The 22,448-nt window shown below is 47.3% G+C and overlaps 1 protein-coding gene across 4 annotated transcripts in view; it reads right to left on the bottom strand.

The window, feature by feature from the left end:
• ASB3 (ankyrin repeat and SOCS box containing 3) overlaps positions 1-22,448 on the bottom strand; it is a 153,512-nt gene that overhangs the window by 40,361 nt on the left and 90,703 nt on the right. For all 4 annotated transcript variants that reach the window (XM_073554034.1, XM_073554031.1, XM_073554032.1 and 1 more), the window contains one exon: positions 21,895-22,092. In XM_073554034.1, coding sequence (XP_073410135.1) covers positions 21,895-22,092 — 198 coding nt within the window. The remainder of the gene's footprint in view (positions 1-21,894; positions 22,093-22,448) is intronic.

The raw sequence follows: 22,448 nt of genomic DNA on the forward strand, positions 1-22,448 counted from the left end.
CATTCTGAGAAGAACGGCCGCAATATGGGTTATCAATACGCGGTCTTTTTATTAAATAAGAACTGCAAAAAAAAAGCCTCTCTGATGACTTGACAGCTTAGATCCTCCAGAACAAGAGAGAAAATTAACAATACAAACATCATCTAAATAGTCAATATTCAGACAGCGTTATTGACCAAAGATAAAAAGGAAGAAGAAGCCACAACAATGGCGTCACCCTACTTATCTATTTTTATTAAGTCATTTGCTGCAGACCAAACAAAAACACGCAAATAATGTGCGGGGATTTCGGGAGACATGCTCGAGTTGATACACTGTAAAATGCTATACAATGAACCTTAAGCAGTGCTTCATTGCAAGCCTCATGCATAATTTATAAGGGACCTGCCAGAGAAAACTCTGGCTATTATCCAGGCGTACGTGTTCACATGTGCAAGCAAGGGTTTGGATGAGTTCCTGCCTCGAGCAATTTCAAATCATCCACCGTCTGACCACAGAAACATTAACTATAATAGGTTAGCCATAATGCAAATGCTTTCATTAGACGGGGTGATCTCGCTCCTGTGCTTGCTTTTTAATACCGCTCTTTTTTTTTTAGGTAGAGTGAATGTATTTGGTATAAACGTATTTGACAGTTTTAGACTTCTAGAATAAGAAAACTTAAAGGGAATCTGTCACCTCATTTTTGGCCTATAAGCTGTGGCCACAGCCATCAGGGGCTTATCTACAGCATTCTGTAATGCTGTAGATAAGCCCCCGATGTAACCTGAAAGATAAGAAAAGCGAGTTAGATTATACTCACCCCAGGGTCCGGTCCAGTCTGATGAGTGTCACGGTCCGGCGCCTTCCACCTTCTAGCGATGACGTCCTCCTCCTTACTTCTGCTGTGGCTCCTGCGCAGGCGTACTTTCTCTGACCTGTTGAGGGCAGGGCAGAGCAGAGTACTGCAGTGCCCAGGCGCCGGGAAAGGTCAGAGAGGTCCGGCCCCTGCGCACTGCAGTACTTTACTCTGCCCTCAACCAGGCAGAGAAAGTACACCTGTGCAGGAGCCGCAGCAGAAGTAAGGAGGAGGATGTCATCGCTAGAAGATGGGAGGCGCCGGACCGCGACACCAACCGCACCGGACCGGACCCCGCAGTGAGTATAATCTAACTCGTTTTTCTTCTCTTTCAGGTTACATAGGGGGCTTATCTACAGCATTACAGAATGCTGTAATGCTGATGTGGCGGTAGCCGCATCTCGTAGGCCAAAAATGAGGTGACAGATTCCCTTTAATGCACTCATCATAAAACAGGCCAAGATGTAGCAGAGGGCCGAGTTTATCATCTCATACAAACAGATATATTATTTGCTGTTATATACAGTCACAGTGCTATACAAAAGGTCCCCAGCTCACATACAAGAGTGACAATTTTATAGGAAGCCAATTAAAAGGGTTGTCAGCCTTATTTTAAATAATGTTAATGTGTTGGGGACATTATTGTGTGGCATTTACTGATATATCAGTATCACAAGTTCTCCTCTTACACTTGATAGTGCCGCTTTCCTCATAGACTCCTCTAAAAATGTCTGCCGACACGTGACTAGACCTGCCCATCAGTTTCCTCCAATTGCAAACACTGTATATTGGAAAGCTACTTTTCAACTGGAGGAATCTGATGGGCAGGTCTGGTCACAGGCTCCTCCACCAGGAACCATTTTCAGAGGATTCTGTGAGGAAGGCTGTACTAACAAGAGCAGGAGGAGAACCTGTAATACCTGTATGATAGGAAGTGTCACCAAATCATGTCCTCAACACATCTGTTAAAATTACGAAAAACTTATTAACCCTTGTAAGCCCATGCTTTTATCACCCTTTCATTCTTTTTTAAACGTATATACCGAGAAAAGCAGCAGACATATATTGAATTGGGGCTAACATTGACCAACTGTACACTATAATGTTATCTGTTTAATAAATGCATCGTAAGTAGAGATGAGCAAGCCCAAATTGTAAACTTCAGGGTTCCTACCGGAGACTTAGTGTCCGGTGTTGAACTCCGAACGCGGGCTTCTCCTGGAAATCCGTTTTACAGCTCTTGAGTCCCCACTGATTACTATGGAGTTCAGGTTCAAGCTCGGGTACAGTTCTGGTACCCGAACAGAACTTTGGACTAAAGTTCGGTCGAACTCGAATTTCCATGGGTCATCTCATCCCTAATAATAAGCTCTTGTATAGATTTGCATTATACAGAATATCTGTAAAATGAATGCCATTTTAACCCATAGGTAACAATCGCCACTGTATGCACAAGCTACGGTCACACAAAGGATTAGCTTAGATACTCACCGATAACGGTGTTTCTCGGAACCCATGATAGCATCACGGAGAGAGGGGATCCGCCCTTCAGGGACAGGAACCTTCAGATAAAAGGGCAGTACCTCTCCTCCGCCTTCAGTTGGTTACAGAGCATCAGAGGGTCTCCAGGTTAGTTAAACAGAAATATATGCACAACATTATAATATTGCTTATTTATCAGAAGCACCGTGCTTAAACGGAAACACTCTACAAACAGTAAAACGTGCTCACCACACTCGTGAAGGGGAGGGGAATAAGTCATGGGTTCCGAGAAACACCGTTATCGGTGAGTAACTAAGCTATTCTCTCTCACCCATGACAGCACCACGGAGAGAATTACAGAGATTGGTAGCTTAGGGAGGGACCACCGCCTGAAGGACCCTTCTCCCAAAGGTCAGGTCAGACGTAGAGGCTAGATCTAATCTATAGTGCCTGAAAAAGGTCGAAGGTGATGACCAGGTGACCGCCTTACAGATTTGTTCTATCGATACCTCAGATCTTTCAGCCCATGAGGTCGCCATCGCTCTTGTGGAATGGGCTCTCAAACCTTCCGGGATGGTATTTCCACTGGATGAGTATGCCAGGGCAATCACATCCCTTATCCACCTTGCCAGGGTACTCTTAGATGCTTTGAGTCCCTTCCGAGGTCCCTGGAAACACACACAGAGAGAGCCTTCCTTCCAATATTTTTGGTGACCTCTAGATAATGTACTAGGCACCTCTTCACATCTAAGGTGTGGAATTTTTCTTCTCCCTTATTTTTAGGATTTGGGCAGAAGAAGGAAGGACTACCTCTTGGGACCTATGAAAATGTGATGACACTTTTGGTAGATAGGCCGGGTCAGGTTTTAAAATGACTCTATCCTCTAGAATTTTTGTGAAAGGAGGCCCCGCTGATAAAGCTTGCATATCGCTCACCCTGCGAGCTGATGTTAATGACACCAGAAGCACTGTTTTTAACAACAGGATTCTTAGGGATGCCGAGTGGATAGGTTCGAACGGAGGGCCTGTTAGTGTGGACAGTACAATATTCAGGTCCCACGATGGTACTCTTTGACTAGCTATTGGTCTAGATCTGGTTACGGCCTTAATAAATCTTGTCACCCAAGGATTACCTGCCACATCATGGTTATAAAGGGCGCCTAAAGCCGCTACTTGCACCTTTAATGTGTTGACCGCTAGACCCTGTTCTAGGCCCCTTTGTAGAAATTCAAAGATCTTATCAATGTGAACCCCGTCCTGATCCTTTACCCCAGAAGTGGATAAGAATTTTTTCCACGTTCTCCCATAAGCTCTCATCGTAACCGGTTTTCTATTTTTTTGTAGTGTAGTTATCAGGTTCTCGGAAAATGCTCTGTCTCTCATCAGTGCCCTCTCAAATTCCATGCAGTTAAATGGAGATTCCCTGCCTGAGGGTGTAACACTGGGCCCTGTGATAGCAGGTCCGGGAGATGTGGTAGGATCCATGGGTCGGTTACCGAGAGCATTCATAGCCAGGAGAACCACGTTCTTTTGGGCCAGAAGGGGGCTATTAATATCATTCTTGCTCCGTCCTTCATGACTTTACTAAGGACTGTCGGAATAAGTATTATCGGGGGAAAGGCATATGTTAGGCTCTGTGTCCATGGGAGCATGAAGGCATCCAGAGCTAGAGGATTCCCACTGGGGTCTAGGGAGCAGAAGGTTTTCACTTTTTTGTTTCTGAAGTCGGCAAACAGATCTATGTCCGGGGCCCCCGACATTTTTACAATCTGACGAAAATCAGACCACTTTAGGACCCATTCCCCTTGCCGTAATTGGGTGCGGCTCAGAAAGTCTGCTTTTTGATTCTCCGTGCCTCGGATGTGTAGCGCTGACAGAGATAGCAGGTTTGCCTCTGCTAGTTTGAGGACTCTGAGGATGTGTCCATTAGGGCTCGGGACCTCGTTCCCCCCTAGTGATTTATATAGGTTACTGTGACTCGATTGTCCGAAAATATGCGGACATGATGATCTTTGAGCAAGGGTAGGAAGTGTTTTAACGCGTAGCCCACTGCTAAGAGCTCTTTCTGGTTTGAGGGGGCTTCTACTTTAATTCTTGACCTCTCCACGCACCCTGAGCCACCTCATGGTTCATGTCTGCTCCCCATCCTGTGGGACTGGCATCTGTAACTATGTGTGTTATTTTTGTTACCCAGGGAATCCCTTTGGAAAGGTTGTCTTGGCTTCTCCACTAGGCTAGGGAATGAGTCGTTTTTGAATTTAGGGTGATACGACCCTCTAGGTGTCCCCCCACTGCTGACTGGTTGGCTAGTACGTCCCACTGTAGATCTCTCGTGTGTAACTGAGCCCATTGGACTGCTGGCAGGCAGGCGGAGAGGGAACCCAGCAGTGACATAGCTTTCCTCCCCGATATAGGTAGGGGTCTAGTACAAGTGGGGCATTCCCTGTTCTTTTTACCCTTCTTCTTTCCCTATTAAGGATAGGAATTCTATTACAATGGTGAACATTCACGGAGATCACTCACCCAGAAGTATGCGGCTGCAGGTACCGATTCGGGGGACGGAGTCAGGTCCTGTACAGGCTGATCTCCTTGTGGCGATTTGCTCCTTGCAGCTGACGTGCTGCGCTGCATGGAGTGACTGCTGGAACGGCCATTCCTGTCTCGTTCCTTCTGGCGATGATGGTGGTGGTGCTGCTGCTGCTGTTTAAGCTGCTGCCTAGCTTGCTGCTCCTGTTGCTGGTCGCTATCCCCCATTGTTCAGGATCACTTCCAGCCAGGAGTGTTGCTAGCCCCACCATTTTAAATTTCCCGGCTTGTGCCGTCACCGCTCCCATCCTGCACCTCGTTCGTCGGGGAAAGCGCTCCTGCGCATGCGCCGGTTCCAGGGACCCGGAAGCCGGCTTCTATTTCCGGGGAGGCCGCCATCTTGGTACACCTCTGTACCATGGCGCCGCCCGCGTGTTTTCCGGGTCCCTGCGAGCCCCGACCTCCTCTCTGGAGCGGCGGCTCCGACGTCTCTCCCGCCCGCTCACCTGGCAGCCCGCATCGGCCCCAGCAGTGGCGGCTTCGGGCACCGCACCTCCCTGTGGCAGGGGGCTCCCTGCTGCCATGCACCGGTCAGGCCGGCCCCGGATCCTCGGACACAGCGAACAGGTACTGTCCTGTGGGTCCCCCGTCAGGGACAGGAACCCAACTGAAGGCGGAGGAGAGGTACCGCCCTTTTATCTGTAGGTTCCTGTCCCTGAAGGGCGGATGCCCTCTCTCCGTGGTGCTGTCATGGGTGAGAGAGAAATAATGGCATCCGATTACTAAACAGATCAAGAAAAGTTAATGAAAAGCTCATGACACATCCATTTATTGGATGCCATGAATGACAGTATGAATTCGCATTAGTCATCCATAGGCTTCTATGTTAACCACTTCCCAACATAGGAAATAACTAGTACCTTCTGCATCAGGTGTGGGTGTATTGAGTGGGCTCAGAAGCTTAACCTCCTCCAAACAAAATGGACGCCGGCTGTATTATACAGCCAGCATCAACCTGTAACAGCAGCGACCGGAGATAGCTCCAATCACTGCTCTTTAATCATTAAGATGCCAACGTCAAACTGGATTGTTTTAATTAGCTAGTACTTGCATCCTTGCCCCCCACAATCTCGAAATTGTGAAGTGCAGGTGGTTTAAACTGGGGATCCAAGGCCTACTAAAGAACTCCTTCACCATCTTATGAAGCCTAGTGAGGTACTGCACTGTATAGAACAAGTGATCGGTCAGTGGAAAAAAAACTTAAAAATGAAAAAAAAATTTTTTTTAAATAATTTAGAATCATTGCCCTTTTTCCAATTTAGCAAGTAGTGGGAGGATAAGAGTGGTAGTCCACAATGCTTATGTAACTCAAGAAATCCATACCATGTTTGTTCTCAACGCCATTTGAAGGTGAACCAACTTCATCATCAGAAAATTAGGTTCAACTTCCAAACGCGTTGAAATAAACTGCATGATCAATCCTATACATCTTCTGGATTTCTTGAATTACATCAGCAGCGCAGACTATCACTCCTATCATCCCACCACTTGTTCTATACGGTTACAACAGCAGCTGTCAATACTTGACTGGTTAGTTGTGGGTTAAACAATCTTAAAAGGTTAACAGTTATTTACCCCTCACCTATACAAATTTGTTAATCGGATAAGACCCTATTGCACTTGGTGTTCCCCTGTTTCTTCTTCCAATTAGGGAATAAATGAAAAAAAAATTGGCATCGCAGTGTCCATAAAAGTCAGATTTGAGAAATTCTCAACTTAGTGAACATGTACAGTAAATGCTGTAAAGAACAAAATCTAAATGCCTAAATTGCCTATTTTTGGTCATCATGAAATCAAAAGCAATCTAATCTAATTGCTGTATGTACTCCAAAATGGTACCAATAAAAATTACAATTTTTTGTTTTTTCAACCACATAAATATAAAAAAAAAATGCCGTGATCACCTGGAAAATTATGTAGCCTGATCATTTTTAGTATACAATGAGTGCTGTAAAAATTAACCTTTTTTCCACTATTTCACCCCACTTTAATTTTTTTTTTAATTTTTCAGTACAATTGAAAACTGTCTGGAATAGTGAGTCATTATGTTTTTGGAATGAGTACAAATCCATTAGAAGAAAATAATGTGAACAGAGCGAGAACGTAAAAAGTGCACATAGATGTGGTCTGTGGTCAGGTTTGAGCCGAGGATGTCCGTACAAGAGACAACCCAAGTGCGCAGAACCACTCATGGCGCGCGAACAATGCAGACTGAAAGTCAACTAAAAACATTTTACTCTGCTATCTGCATAATCCGGCAACACAAACAGCTAGACCGATTTCTGATCTAACCTCTACTTCTTCCCAAAGTGCATTTCTCTTGATTCGGTTCCAATTTATAAGGGAGAAAAGAAAGGCGGCACGTTGAGCGGCTGTCACACTCTTAAATAAAAAGTGAAAACCTTCCAGCAAGAAGAGTATGCGACTAGGTAGCTTACATGAGAAATTCTAATTTAATTCATGCTGAGCCATAGACAATCTGGTGCAACAGCGGTAAAAAGAAAAAAAAATAGAAAAAAATGTCAATTTAGTATTGGCTTCATTCAATTACAGCATCATGTCAAGCTCCAAAGACAGGGAGAGTTGATAACCGCAATTGGAAAGAGAAGGAACTTGAATGCAATTATGTTTTACAACTCTGCTCAACAGCCGAGCTTCCCCGAGGAATATTTAGGTAGATCATTTATCACTTTTGAGGCCCAGAGAAGGTATTGATGACAGTATTCTTCAGAAAATAATACATTCCTGTTTACTTCTAAAAGTGTGGATTATTCTAGAACTTTATAGCTCAGGATCATCCATACATGGGGCTGGGTCGATGATAATCTTCATGTGCTAAATCTATTACAATGGCTTGCTTACCCTCAGCCAGCCCCCTCCATTCTAGAGACTCCACCAGTTCACTCCCTCCATGCAAAAAAACATAGCCACTACCAGCCGTCCCCCCCACTCTTGCACCAGGACATGATATGCCTTATGCTGCAGGAAGGTAGTAGAATCAGTGTGTATCTAATGTGACGCCTCCCTTTTGGGTGGAGATGCTTTTTCAACGGCATTAACCCTGAAATCGCTCATGTCACCTTCATCACTATGTACACTTACAATAGGTGGCACTAGCATTCAAGCCCTCATCCTCTCCAATGACACAATAATTTAATTTCCCAGAGAACTGCCTGGCCTAAAAGTCTCCTTTTGCCAGCTTGGCACTCTCCACAAGGAGAGACGTTCATCCTAACATACGTGTCAAAAGTTGTCCTCTTGTTTTGCACAGAGGAGGGGCAAACAACCTACAACACATGTCTATAAGTCATATGGTTTGTTAGAGGGTTGAAATTGACTTTTAGGATTGGTAACCCTATTAGGAGGCACTATAGTTCAAGACCTCTCCTTTTCTGAATATACAATGTGATTTAATTTCCCAGAAGAGCATTCCATGGTGGCGCAAAACCAGGTAGGACTGGGTTAAATCATTGCACTGCAGGTCTTTATTAGATACACCTGGCTAGCTTTAACTAGGAACCATGAAGCAGTCGATTGTGCTGCTGGTTAGTGACCAGCCAAAATGTGAGCTGCAGCTGGGAGAGAAACAAACCAGAGTCTCTCTCTGAATGGAGACTGCATAGGTCAGCTAGGATAGTTGAGCAATGTGTGTGTGTGGAGCTAAGAATAATGTGTGAATGCTTCAGCCTGTGCCAAGAGTTGAATACTTTCGTTTGGCACTGGAAGCTGCTGGAGCTCGGGCTGAAGGTTATACCAAGACTGGTGGGATCGTTCCTCTACTGTATATGAAGTTTTCTCTGGGAGAAGGGACTGAAATCTGTTCAGGTGAGGCCGCACTAATATATGTACCATGCTAAGTGAACTGTTTATTTTCTGTGATACCTTTTATGCTCAGAAGAGGCTGTTTTTGGTTTTGAATCCCTTGGAGTTTTATGAAAGTAATAAAACTGCACCTGTTTGGGCCAAACCACATTACCTGTGTGAATGCTACCTAATGCCTACCTGAGAGAGTGAATCCCTATAACTGGTGGAGAATGCAGGCTAAAGTCCCATAGAGCAAAGGTGATTGAAGTGTAAGGATATGTGCACACGATCGGTAAACTCTGCAGGTTGGACGCTGCGTACCTGTCCAGCATGCAACCCGCAGCAGCCAAAGGTTACAGCAAAGTGGATGGGATTTCAAGACATCGCATGCCCACTATGCGTCCACAGATGCCTGCGGCTCAAACGCGAAGACGGACATGGGGCGCATCTCTCCAGAACGCAGCATGTCAATTTCTCTTGCAGAGAAATTTCACCAATAGTATGTATTGGACACGGTGAATCAGCACGGTTCAGTGGACACATGCGGATTCACCTGCATTTAATAGATGGCAACGCTGTGGACACAGCAAACATGTGCTGTGTCCAAAGCGCTGCCACTTCCAGATCACGTGCACCCTGCCTAAAGATTGGGGGTCCTGGGTAAAGGCAGCTACAGCATTGCAAGCACAGTCTGAAAGCATGGAGGAGCTGGACTGCCGGAAGGTGACATTGCTATGGTGTCATTGCATTGCTGGTGCAGCTCAGGAGAGTGCCGAGTGTTTGGGGCCGTCTCTGCAGTGGATTTGTGTGGAAGAGAACCAGAGTCCGCAATCCCGGGAGCGAGGTTCACACAACACATTGCTGTTCCTCATCATAGAAGGGTGTCTCAGGAATGCCAGGTGACATGTAATGGTGTCTAAGTGATGTGTCACTGGGTTACCGCAACAGAGAGGAGCCAGAAGACCACAGCATATGATAAGTAATTTGTATCCATGCACACACCAAGAACTATCCCATGGGCCAGGTAGATATGCACATAGAATGTGGTTCCATGCCACATGAAGTGGGTGTGGGTTAAGGACTTCTTGCATGCTATTATTATTGGTAGAGATTTTCCGTTATTCAGGGATTTAAGGGCTAAAGTTATAGCACCCAGTGGTCGGGTGTTTATCGAAAACAGAATGAAGCCTACAAAGAAAAGAACACAGTACCTACAGTCAAATATAGTGGAGGTTAAAAGATGTTTTGGGGTTGTTTTGCTGCCTCTGGCACTGGGTTCCTTGACTGTGTTCAGGACATCATGAAATCTGAAGATTACCAAAAGGATTTGGGGTCACAATGTAGTACCCAGTGTCAGAAAGCTGGTTTTGCGTCCTAGGTCATAGGTCTTCCAGCAGGACAATGACCACCAAACATACTTCAAGAAGCACCCAGAAATGGATGGAAACAAAGTACTGGAGAGTTCTGAAGTGGCCAGAAATGAGTCCGGATCTAAATTCCCATTGAACGCCTGTGGAGAGATCGTAAAATTGCTGTTCGGAGAAGGCACCCTTCAAATATGAGAGACCTGGAGCAGTTTGCAAAAGAAGAGTGGTCTAAAATTCCAGTTGAGAGTTGTAAGGAGCTTACTGATGGCTATAGGAAATGATTGATTGCAGTTATTTATTCCAAAGGGTGTTCAACCAAACATTAAGTTGAGAGTGCCAACAATTTTGTCCGGCCCATTTTTAGGGTTTTGCATCTAATTATGCCCAATTTGCCATTTTTTTTTTTGTGCTGTTCCAATAAACACAAAAGAAATAAACATGCGTATAACAAAAACATATGAAACTGCAATAATTTTCTGGGAGAAACATGGATTTTTGTGATAAACTCACCGTAAAATCCTTTTCTCCGAGACGCTCATTGGGGGACACAGGTACTGTGGGTGTATGCTTCTGCCGCCTGGAGGCTGACACTAAGTGAAAAAAAGAGCTTAGCTCCTCCTCCACCGTATACACCCTCGCCCCGGTTGCAGGCGGAATCAGTTTGGTGCAAAAGCAGTAGGAGATCAAACAAAAATCAGACAATATCAACCTTAATGCAGGTAACAACATCTAGAAAAGACACCACCCTAATATCATTCAAAAAAAGTATATTAATTAAACAAAACAGAAGCCAACTTGGCTAACAGGGTGGGTGCTGTGTCCCCCAATGAGCGTCTTGGAGAAAAGGATTTTACGGTGAGTTTATCACAAAAATCCATGTTTCTCCTTCGCCTCATTGGGGGACACAGGTACTGTGGGACGCCCTAAAGCAGTCCCTGGGTGGGAAGTTGACTCACCGATCCAAGCTACATGCACCTCCTGTCTAAAGGTGCGCCACCGCTGCTTGGAGAATCCTTCTGCTTGGAGAATCCATCTGATGAAGCCTGAGTATGGATAATATAGTGCTTTGCGAATGTGTGCAAGCTGGATCAGGTTGCAGCCTTGCAAACCTGTTCCGCCGATGCCTGGTGCCGAAGCGCCCAAGAGGCGCCCACTGCCCGAGTAGAGTGCGCTCTGATCCCTGCTGGAACTGGTGTGCCTCTGATGCGGTAAGACTCCTGAATAGTCAAGCGAATCCATCTGGCTATGGTCGATTTTGAGGCAGCGAGTCCCTTCCTGCGCCCCTCGGGATGCACGAACAGCGTGTCCATCTGACGAAAGGGTGCCGTCCGTGACACGTACCTCCTGAGAGCTCTCACCAGGTCCAACGTATGAAGAGCCTTTTCCACACGGTGTAGCGGTGCTGGACAAAAAAAGGGCAGGACAATATCCTCATTAATGTGGAACGAGGAAATGACCTTCGGCAGAAAAGGAGGGGCTGGTCTCAGAACCACCTTATCTTTGTGGAAGACCAGAAACGGAGCTCGGCAGGATTGAACTGGCAGCTCTGAGACCCGCCTGATTGACGTTATTGCCACAAGAAATGCTACCTTCCAAGAAAGGTGGGCTAAAGAGACCTCCTGTAACGGTTCAAATGGAGCCTCCTGTAGGACTCTTAGGACCAGGTTAAGGTCCCAAGCGTCCAGGGGCGCCCTATAAGGAGGTACCAAGTGGGAGACCCCCTGAATGAAGGTCTTCACCTGCAGATTGGTAACAATCCTGTACTGGAACAGAACGGATAAGGCCGATATCTGTCTCCAGAGGGAACTTGGGGCCAAGCCTGCGTCTAGGCCAGACTGGAGAAAAGCCAAGATGTTGGGAATAGAAAATCTCAGTGGAGAACAACCATGGTTCCGACACCATGTGAAAAAAACCTTCCAGGTGCGATGATAAATACGTGCTGAGGTTGGCGTCCAGGCGCTAACCATTGTAGCGACCACATTGCAGCTGAACCCAACCTGGGTTAGAATCCAGGATTCAACGGCCAAGTCAAACACGGGCCCTGAGTTTGGGTGGTAGATCGGGCCCTGGGACAGTAGGTCTGGGTGCTCTGGCAGGCGCCAAGGAACACCGGCAAGTAGCTGTACTAGGTCTGCGTACCATGCCCGACGAGGCCAATCTGGGGCCAGCAGAATCACTGGCAAACCTTCCGCCTTGATCTTCTTGATGACCCTCGGAAGTAGTGGCAACGGGGGAAATAGGTATGGGAGGCGAAAGTGGTTCCATGGCAGAACCAGCGCATCCACGGCAATTGCCTGCGGATCCCAGGATCGAGCGACGAACGCTAGTACCTTGACGTTCACTCTGGAGGCCATTAGGTCCACATCCGGCATCCCCCAAGGTTGGCAAATCTGCTGGAAGATCTCATGGTGAAGTGACCATTCCCCGGATGCGAGACCCTGCCGGCTGAGGAAGTCTGCCGCCCAGTTCTCCACGCCCGGGATGTGGACTGCTGATATCGCCGAGTGGTTTCTCTCGGCCCAATGAAGCACTGCCCTACCTCACGCATGGCTGCCCTGCTGCGGGTGTCCCCTGATGATTTATGTAAGCCACAGCTGTGGTGTTGTCCAACTGAATCCGAACGGGCCGGCCTGCTAGAAGGGGATGAAACTGTCGCAAAGCTAGCCGGATTGACCGTATTTCCAAAAAGTTGATTGGGAGGCGTGCCTCCTGCGGCGACCACCGTCCTTGGGTCGTGTGGTGACGAAAAACCGCTCCCCAACCGAGGAGGCTGGCGTCGGTTGTCACCACCAACCAATGGTCTGGGGGAAAGGGCTTGCCCTGAAGAAGTAAGGCACTGGCTGTCCACCACCCGAGTGCCTGTGTGACCGGCGTGGGCAACCGGCACCAGCGAACGAGAGAGAATGGGTTTTTGTCCCATACTGATAACAGGGTGTGCTACAGGGGGCGAAGATGGAACTGGGCAAACGGAATTGCCTCCATCGCTGCCACCATCTTTCCTAGGATCCTCATGCAGAAGCGGATGGTATGAGGGACCGATTGGCACAGCTTCCGGACTCCCTGCCGGAGAGCTAAGGCCTTGTCCTGAGGGAGAATTACCAACCCTTGGGAAGTGTCGAAGATCATTCCTAAGAAGGAAATCCTCTGAGCTGGCACAGGGGATGAATTTTTCAGATTGACCAACCATCCTAAGTGGGAAACAGTATCTAGCGAGATGCTGACACTGTCCTCGCATGCCCGAAAGGAAGGGCCTTTGACCAAGAGGTCATCTAAATAAGGAAAGACAACTATGCCCTGGAAGTGCAGGGTGGCCATGAAGACTGCCATGACCTTTGTGAATACCCTGGGTGCGGTGGCCAAACCGAAGGGCAGTGCTGCAAACTGAAAGTGTAGGCCGTTGATGACGAAGCGCAGGAACCTTTGGTGCGGGGGAAAAATGGGGATGTGTAGGTAGGCATCTTTGATGACGATAGAAGCCAAGTATTCTCCCCACCCCATGGCAGATATGACTGAACGGAGAGACTCCATCTGGAAATGTCTGATCCTGATAAACTTGTTTAGGACCTTTAGGTCCAGAAAGGGCCTGACGGCCCCATCCTTTTTGGGCACCGTGAACAGGTTGGAGTAGAACCCCTGATAATTTTCGTTCTCCGGAACGGGAACAATGACTCCGCTGTGCTGGAGTAATTTTATGGCCTTGAGTAAAGCCCTTGCTCGGGCGATTACGTTGAGAGGACGGGAAAGAAAAAACCATCTTGGGGGGTATTTGATGAATTCTATCTTGTACCCCGAGGACACCAGCTCCATTACCCATGTGTCGTGTGTGACGGAGAGCCAGGCGTGGCGAAACCAAAGCAGGCGGCCGCCTACCTTGCTGAAATCGCCTTGAGATTGCCTCGAGTCATTTGGCTGCAGATCTCAGGGACCTAGGTCCTCTTGATCTGGGCTGGTGGGTACGCATTCTCCCCAATGGGTTGGCTCTATATGAGACCTGCCGATCCCTATCCTGGTTGGGATGACCTGAAGCAGCGGGAATGGTCGCTGCAGCCTGGGCCGGCGTCTCCACCCGGCGTACCCGGGCAAGTGCCGTGGCCCTGGCGAGACGGAGGGGCCCACTCGGCGCCTGAACAAGTTTTATTTTTTTTTTATTTATAAGTATGGTGTTAGTCCCCCGCTCTCCGCCCTCCCCTCTCCGCCCAACATCATACTGACCACCATCTCTTTTCCTGTGAGAGAGCGCGGTCTGCATGTTACTGCTCATTAAGGTCATGAATATGGACGCCACTCCACTCTCATAGGCGTGGCGCCCATGTTCATGACCTTAATAAGCGGTACCACGTGACCGCGCGCTCTCACAGGAAAAAGCTACCGGTGCCTGGACTCAGGTGAGCGGCGTTGAGAATGAGCGGCGGCGGGGCCGGGGGGAGAATGAGCGGGGGCAGGGGGAGAATGAGGGGCTGGGGGAGATGAGAGTGAGCGGGGGGGAAATTGAGCCCAGCAGGGGAGATGAGAGTGAGGGGGAGGGAAATGAGCCCAGTGGGGGAGATGAGCCCATTATTCTCTATGGGGCATTATATGGGGCCCATAATCCAGTACGGAGCATTATCCTGTACGGAGCATTACATGGTGTCCATTATTCTGTATGGAGCATTATATGGGTCCCATTATCCAGTACGGACCATTATATGGGGCCCATTAACCAGTATGGACCATTATATGGGGCCCATTATCCTGTATGAAGCATTATATGGGGCCCATTATCCAGTATGGAGCATTATATGGGGCCCATTATCCTGTTTGGAGAATTACATGGTATCCATTGTTCTGTATGGAGCATTATATGGGGCCCATAATCCAGTATGGAGCATTATCCAGTATGAACCATTATATGGGGCCCATTATCCTGTATGAAGCATTATATGGGGCCCATTATCCAGTATGGAGCATTATATGGGGCCCATTATCCTGTTTGGAGAATTACATGGTATCCATTGTTCTGTATGGAGCATTATATGGGGCCCATAATCCAGTATGGAGCATTATCCAGTATGGAGCATTATATGGGGCCCATTATCCTGTATGAAGCATTATATGGGGCCCATTATCCTGTATGGAGCATTATATTGGGCCTGTTATTCTGTATGGAGCATTATATTGGGCCCAATATTCTGTATGGAACATTATATTGGGCCCATTATTCTGTATGGAGCATTATATGGTTTCCATTATTCTGTATGGAGCATCATATTAGGCCCATTTTCTGTATGGAGTTCTGTATGGAGCATTGTAAGGGGCCCATTATTCTGTATAGACCATTATATGATGCCCATTATTATGTAAGGAGCATTATATGAGGACCCTTTTTCTGTATGAAGCAATACATGGGGCCCATTATTCTGTATGAAGCAATATATGGGGCTCATTATACTGTATGAAGCAATATATGGGGCCCATTATTCTGTATGGAGCATTATATGGGGCTCATTATGCTGTATGGAGCATTATTCTGTATGAAGCAATATTTTTGGCTCATTATATTGTATGGAGCATTACATGAGGCCCATTATTCTGTATGAAGCAATATTTGGGGCTCATTATTCTGTATGAAGCATATATGAGGCTCATTATTCTGTATGGAGCAATATGTGGTGCCCAATAAACTGTATGGAAGACTATGTGATGCCCAGAATACTGTATGGAGTTATATACTTTCCGGTCTTAAATAAAAACTTTTGAATCCCCACTAGGGCACACACTGTGCTCTGTGAGGATTTGCTGGTTTCTGAGCTATTGTAAAATTTACAATAGAGATCACTCATGTAATGTAAGAAGTAAGTGATATCTTTGGCATTGTACTATACCTATATTTCTTTGCTGTATCTGTGCATCATGAATTGTGGTACGTGTTAAAGGGGCCCACTGAGACTCTTTCGCCCTGGGCCCACAAAAACCTGGAGCCGGCCCTTGCTGCAGCCCACCCGGGGTGGCGAAAGGCCCGAAACAGTCTGAGGTTGGTGGCGAAACGGCTGCTTAACCCTTTGTTGAGGGAGGAAACTGCTCTTTCCACCTGTGGAATCAGAGATGAGCTGATCCAACTTCTCCCCGAACAGACGACCGCTCTGATAAGGCAAGGAAGTCAGGGATTTCTTGGAAGTTGCGTCTGCCCGCCATGTCCTCAACCATAAAGCCCTCCTAATGGAGATTGCATTCGCCGCAGCGAGAGCCGCGCAGTTGGCCGCATCCAAAGATGCATTAATTAGGTAGTCCACGGCCAAAGTGATCTGATTTGCGATCTCTGATACCTCTGCTGGTAGGTCCATACCCTGCAGGGCTCTGATTCTGACCAAGCCATCATGGCCTTTGCTACTCAGGTTGCCGCAAATGAGGGGGAGAGTCCTGAACCTGATGCCTCAAATACTGAGCGAGCTAGGCTCTCTATGAGACGGTCAGTGGGATCCTTGATAGAGGACCCACTAGGTATCGATAACAGGGTCCTAGAGACCAAGCGTGACACAGGTGGATCTACTGTTGGGGACTCTGCCCATTTCTTACGGAGATCAGGGGCGAACGGAAAACTCGCCTCAAGCACCTTTTGCCCTGAGAACCGTTTGTCAGGCCGCTCTCTGTGTTGATGTACTATGTCCTCAAACTCTGGGTGAGAACTAAACACTCTATGCGGCCGCTTTGCTTGCTTAAATGAGACCTTATGACCTGAGGCCAAGGTGGAATCATCTTCGATCCCAAGGGTCGGTTGACGGCCTCAATGAGACTGTCAATTGTTTCCCAGTATTCTGGAGTACCCGAATCAATCGGCTCATCCGAGTCGTACACTGACCTCGGTCGCAGGGGAGGGCTCCTGGGCACGTTCGGAATCGCAGGCTTCGCAAATCTGCTTGGTTTGTGCCCGTGGGAAGGAGTACTGACAGGAGGCGCACGCAACATATAAGAATGTGTATGCCTTTGCTTTTCTGGACATGATGACTGCTAAGTGATATGCCAAGGTCCAAAAAACCGCTTAGCCTCTGGAAAACACAGAGGGTGCCCTTCCTCCAGGGGTAGCACTTACCCCAGTCCTGTCTCCCCGTCCTGGCCTGTCAGACATCCAGCCCGCCGCCCAGCTGTTCGTTTTTTTTAAAAAACAGTGCTCTCTGGCGTGTGGGCGGGCCTCCGGACGAAGTGGCGGCCCCGGGGACGTCATGGGGTGGGACTTCCGTCAGCGGCCTAGTCCCTGGCAGAAGCGGGGACTAAATTTTGCCGTCCACCCGAGGCCCCGATGGGCGGGTCCGCCGTAAGTGGCCGCGTCACGGGGGGCAGGACTTCCACCGCCACCTTGCTCCGGGAAGAGCCGGGGACTAAATTTCCGGCCTGCGCCCGGACTCGGGGCAAGACCGCCGGACACCGGGCCAGGAGCCTGCGCCGCCAGATGCCACGCTGTTGTGAATTCTCTCTCTGGCTTCCCTCTGGTGATTACTGAAGGTAGTGAAGCTGGTCTGTTTGACAGAGGGGTTGCGAGTTCTCTTTCTGGGCTCCCTCTGGTGGTTACTGGAGGTAGTGGAGCTGATCTGATTGACAGAGGCTTGCCACCTGATAATGAGGAAGACGATTGGAGATCTGGGGTTTCTGATTGGGATTTAAGACAGCTGACTCCATCTATCCCTGGTGATTTTCTTCCTGTGCCTTCTGAGGTCTGATGTCTCCTGCTCTTTCCCTGCATGGTTCAGCTAATTGGTTCATTTGCTATTCTGTTTGCATTTGATCTGGTTTTGTTTCTCTCTACTTTGTGCGGGTCAGCTAGCTGCAGCTGGGGCTGTGCTGAATCACCGCCCATATGTTACTGCTTGTGCCAGTTTGTTTTGTGCCCTGTTATATTGGTCTCTTTTTGCTTTGGTTTCAAAATATACCAGAGTGCTGATATAGTGGGGGCGAAGTCGTGCGACTTCAGTGTTTTTTGTGCATCAGACGTGTTGGACTTTTTGCAGGGTTTTTTGCGTGATTGCAGACAGTCTTTCCTTTCCTGTCCTGTCTAGTCAGTGTGGGCCCCATCGTTTGCTCAGTCTATTTTTCTGCCTGCGTTTGTGTTTCCATCTTGTCTCACCGACATATGTTTGGGGGCTATCTATTCCTTTGGGGACTGCTCTGGGGCAGTTTAGATTTCCCCTTTCTTGCTTTAGGCTTAGTTAGCTCTCCGGCTGTGCCGAGGCGTCTAGGATCATCGTAGGTACGCTCCACGGCTACTGCTAGTTGTGTAGATAAGATCAGGGGTCTGCAATCCGCTTAGTTACCAACCTCTCTGGTTTTCTGTGGCTTAGTCTGGGCCTGCTATCCTCCTCGTTAACCCATTCATAACACCACGCTATATGGTGCAGCCAGGGAGCCCGGAATGCCTAAGAATGGCGCCAGGAGCGCAGACCACGGGGGTCCGCAGGAGCCCTCCCAGCCCACCTCCTTCCATACCTCACCCCTCGACATCCATCTTCATCCTCAGGTGGGGGAGGGGGCGAAAAAAAGTTTAAGGACAGTGCAGGCACCCTAGCTCCATCTTTCCTTATAGGGGATGAGGAGAGGGACCGTCCGCCACCTTCCATCACCGCTGTCTGGCATTGGTGATGCAGTGGGGGCCGCACAGACTGTTCGCAGGCCTCTGTACAGCCTAGGGTTTCTCTACATTAGGGTGGTCAAGGCTCAGTCCGGCATCATATCCCACGTAGCAGGAACGGGTACGTGGAGGCGACACTTGCACGTGCTCGCCCGTTGTTGGTTTGGGGAAATCAGACCCTTTCAAGACGATGCGTTGCCCCTGTCTTATCTTCATGGAAAAAATGAGAGAGTCTGGAAAAAAAGACCAGACGTGTGCCTCCAATGAACACTAAGCAAAAACTGATTCCGCCCGCAACCAGGGCGAGGGTGTATACGGCGGAGGAGGAGCTAACCTCTTTTTTTCACTTAGCATCAGCCTCCAGGCGGCAGAAGCATACACCCACAGTACCTGTGTCCCCCAATGAGGCAAAGGAGAAATACTTTATTTTCTGGACAATTTCAAGGGTGTCAATGACTGTATATGCTGAACAATGTGATACTTCTGTATTTACGGTAAATGTGTTGTACTGGATTTTAAGAATATTGCTTAAGAGCAAGAATGGTATAAAAAAATCAGCATTACATCTTTGCTAAATCGTAGCCTTCCAGTGACGACATTACATCCATTATTAATGTGATGCAAGCAGAGGCCAGTGGTAACGATGGGCATGATGTAGTCATTATGTTTCTGTCTTTGTTTTTTTCTGTTCAGTGGCCAGTGTGAACGTGTGCTTACACGCTGCATGCACACCAGTTTATATCCCAGTTCATACCTTTTCGGGGTTTTTTTGCCTGTTTGCATCATGCGCATATAAAGGTATGGCATGCCTTTCCTTTGAGTTGGGCATTATATTGAAGAGGTCTCCCTTGGCTGTGTATCCACTAGTTGGGCCCAGTCCTTCTCAGCCCTTATCTACATGCATGTCACTTGACAAATGGTAAGGCTTTTAATATTAGAGTTAGGACTGTCCCAATTACAGTCACCGTGGGATGGCTTTCCCATTTTTTTTTTTAAATCAAAAAACATGTCAACTAATTACCGCATATTATTTTCATGCTGTATGCTTCTTATTTATTTACTGCAGGGTATTTAATCAATATGTTTCTGTCTTTGTTTTTTTTTGTGGTGTAACCATTGCAGACAAACTACCGAAGCGGCACAGCTTGAGCAATAAAGCATACACAAGTAATGGTTATTTTTTACATTTCCTGTATACCATTTCACGTTTGTAGGCAAAGGTCTAAAATCCTAATAACCCCTATAAAAGGGCTTTTACGATCATTAGAATTCAAGGTATATCGCAAAACTACTGCCTCTTTTCGCCAGGACCCCCATGAGGAATGTATATAGCAGTTTCATTCACAGTGGGTGGGTAGGCATCGTGCTCTATGGAGAAAACTGGAATAGCTTATGCAGTTGGGAAGAGGAAGATGATGAACACAGAACCATGTTCCTGATGTCTAGAGTGAGATTATCTTCTATTAGAAAATTAATGACTCGAGACTCCAGATTAATGTCAATTTTCAAAAAACAATACAATATCTACCGTCTGACCACAGGTGGTAGTGAAACGCGGGTCAGGTATTCTACTGCTCTATATTTTTTATAACTATGGCTAAAGGAAATTATAAGCACTAGCTTTCTCATCCTTATTCCATGAACAATCACTTTGTGACATTAATATTATACTGAACTCCTCTTGAGCATTACAGTATCTTTATGTATCAGTTATTTCATTAATACGCTAGACCTTAATACATTATTGATTATTTTTAAATATAATGTCTCCCATGCAGTATGTTGGTTCAATGTTATATTGATAGGTTGATGTGATTCGATCCTCTGCAGCTTTATGACCAATGCCAAGACACTACGTTTAATATAAGGGCATTTAAAGGGAATCTGTCAGAAGGTTTTTGCGACCTCATCTTACAGCAGCAAATTGCAGGCAAAGAGAAGCTGAATCCAACAATGTATCACTTAGATTACTGGGTGCAGCAGTTCCAACACAACTAGGGCTATTAGATTTAGAATGAAGCAGAGCTGAGAAAGCTAACCCCGCCCACACGAGACTCTGTATGTACAAAGTCCTTAGACCGCGAGCTGCTTATCACAGGAGGAGGGGGTGTTGCCAGACTAGTGTTTTCCAGGAATGTTAATCTCTTAGTGATAAATCATTCACAGTTAGTAAACAACAGCACGCACTTTGACTAGTGACATCGCTGAATTCTGTATTTCAGTCTCTATCTCCTGCTGTCATCAGATTACATAGCAAAAACCTGCTGACAGATTTTCTTTAAAGGCCCCGTCACACTAAACGATGTCCCAGCGATCCCAAAAACGATCCGACATGATGGGATCGCTGGGACATCGTTAGACAGCCCCAGCGATCAGGACCAGCGACGCTAGACGCTGGTTTCTAATGTAAACGTCGGGTATCCAGGAGCCGCGCAACTCCTGGATACCCGCTGTTTACCGTGGAAACCAGCGTGTACGCCGGTTTCCAAGGTAAACAGCGGGTATCCAGGAGCCGCGGCCCCTGGATACCCGACGTTTACATTAGCAACCAGCGTCCAGCGTCACTGATCGCTGGTGTCTCGCTGCCACACGCAGCGATGCGCGCTGGGCAGCGGGAGACCAGAGATCGAAAAACGGCCCAGGCCGCTCGATCACGATCAGCGATAACAGGCGGAGGGGGGGGCGGTCGCTGATCCCCGTCACACACAGCGATCTCGCTGGCGAGATCGCTGATGTGTCACAAAAAAGTGTGACGGGGCCTTAACTTGACAGGGTTCTACTGAATCTGTGCCATGTTTATTGAACTTGTAGAGATCCATTTACCACTAAAGATGAGCGAGTACACTCGTTACTCGAGATTTCCGAGCATGCTCGGGTGTTCTCCGAGTATCTTGGGCGTGCTCGGAGATTTAGTTTGTGTCACTGCAGCTGCATGATTTGCGGCTGCTAGACAGGCAATCCTCACATGTATTCAAGGCTGTGTAGCAGCCACAAATCATGCAACTGCGGCGACACAAACTAAATCTCCGAGCACGCCCAAGATACTCGGAGATCACTCGAGCATGCTCGGGAAATCTCGAGTAACAAGTATACTCGCTCATCACTATTTACCACTCTTTCTTTCTATTTGTGTTGCATGTATTCAATAAACTTTAGAATATTTTATACTATTTGAATCCGTTGCACTCACACTACATCGCTGTAGGTGCACATGTACATACCCTCGTTCAGTAGCCATACACATCGGGGTCTCATACTCATAGAGTGTCCGTTCCTGAGCTTCGGGGCTATAGCCTCCAGACAGTAACATATCCAGGCACTGCCTGTCGCCTCCATAGACGGCAGAATACACGGGACTCACTTGATCTTTTCCAGTATCGCACACACGACTTGTGACCGCCATGAGCATTTCCAGAAGCCTAAAAATACATTTGCATTAAATATGGACACTATATGAGAACAATTACATTCCAATTATCAGCACAGATAATGGCCCTCACTCATATATGGAGTACACCATACATACGTCATGTAATGCCATGTTTTTTTTACCTGATGTAATTATCGCTCTTCTCCTGAATCTGGAGAGATTTTTCTCTTGCTCCTGCTCCTCTCCATTCCTGAGACATGGACCCCTCTTCCCTGTATATAAAAATAGTCTTGTTACCAAGTGGGTGTGGTCTACATTTTCTCTATAGAAGTATTCTAAAGGACCACACCCACTTAGTTTAAAAATAATAGTTTTATACACAGAGAAGATGCTGCCATGTCTCAG

This window comes from Dendrobates tinctorius, unplaced genomic scaffold (assembly GCF_039654945.1).
Source record: "Dendrobates tinctorius isolate UK_male_01 unplaced genomic scaffold, ASM3965494v1 ptg000205l, whole genome shotgun sequence".
Taxonomy (NCBI): domain Eukaryota; kingdom Metazoa; phylum Chordata; class Amphibia; order Anura; family Dendrobatidae; genus Dendrobates; species Dendrobates tinctorius.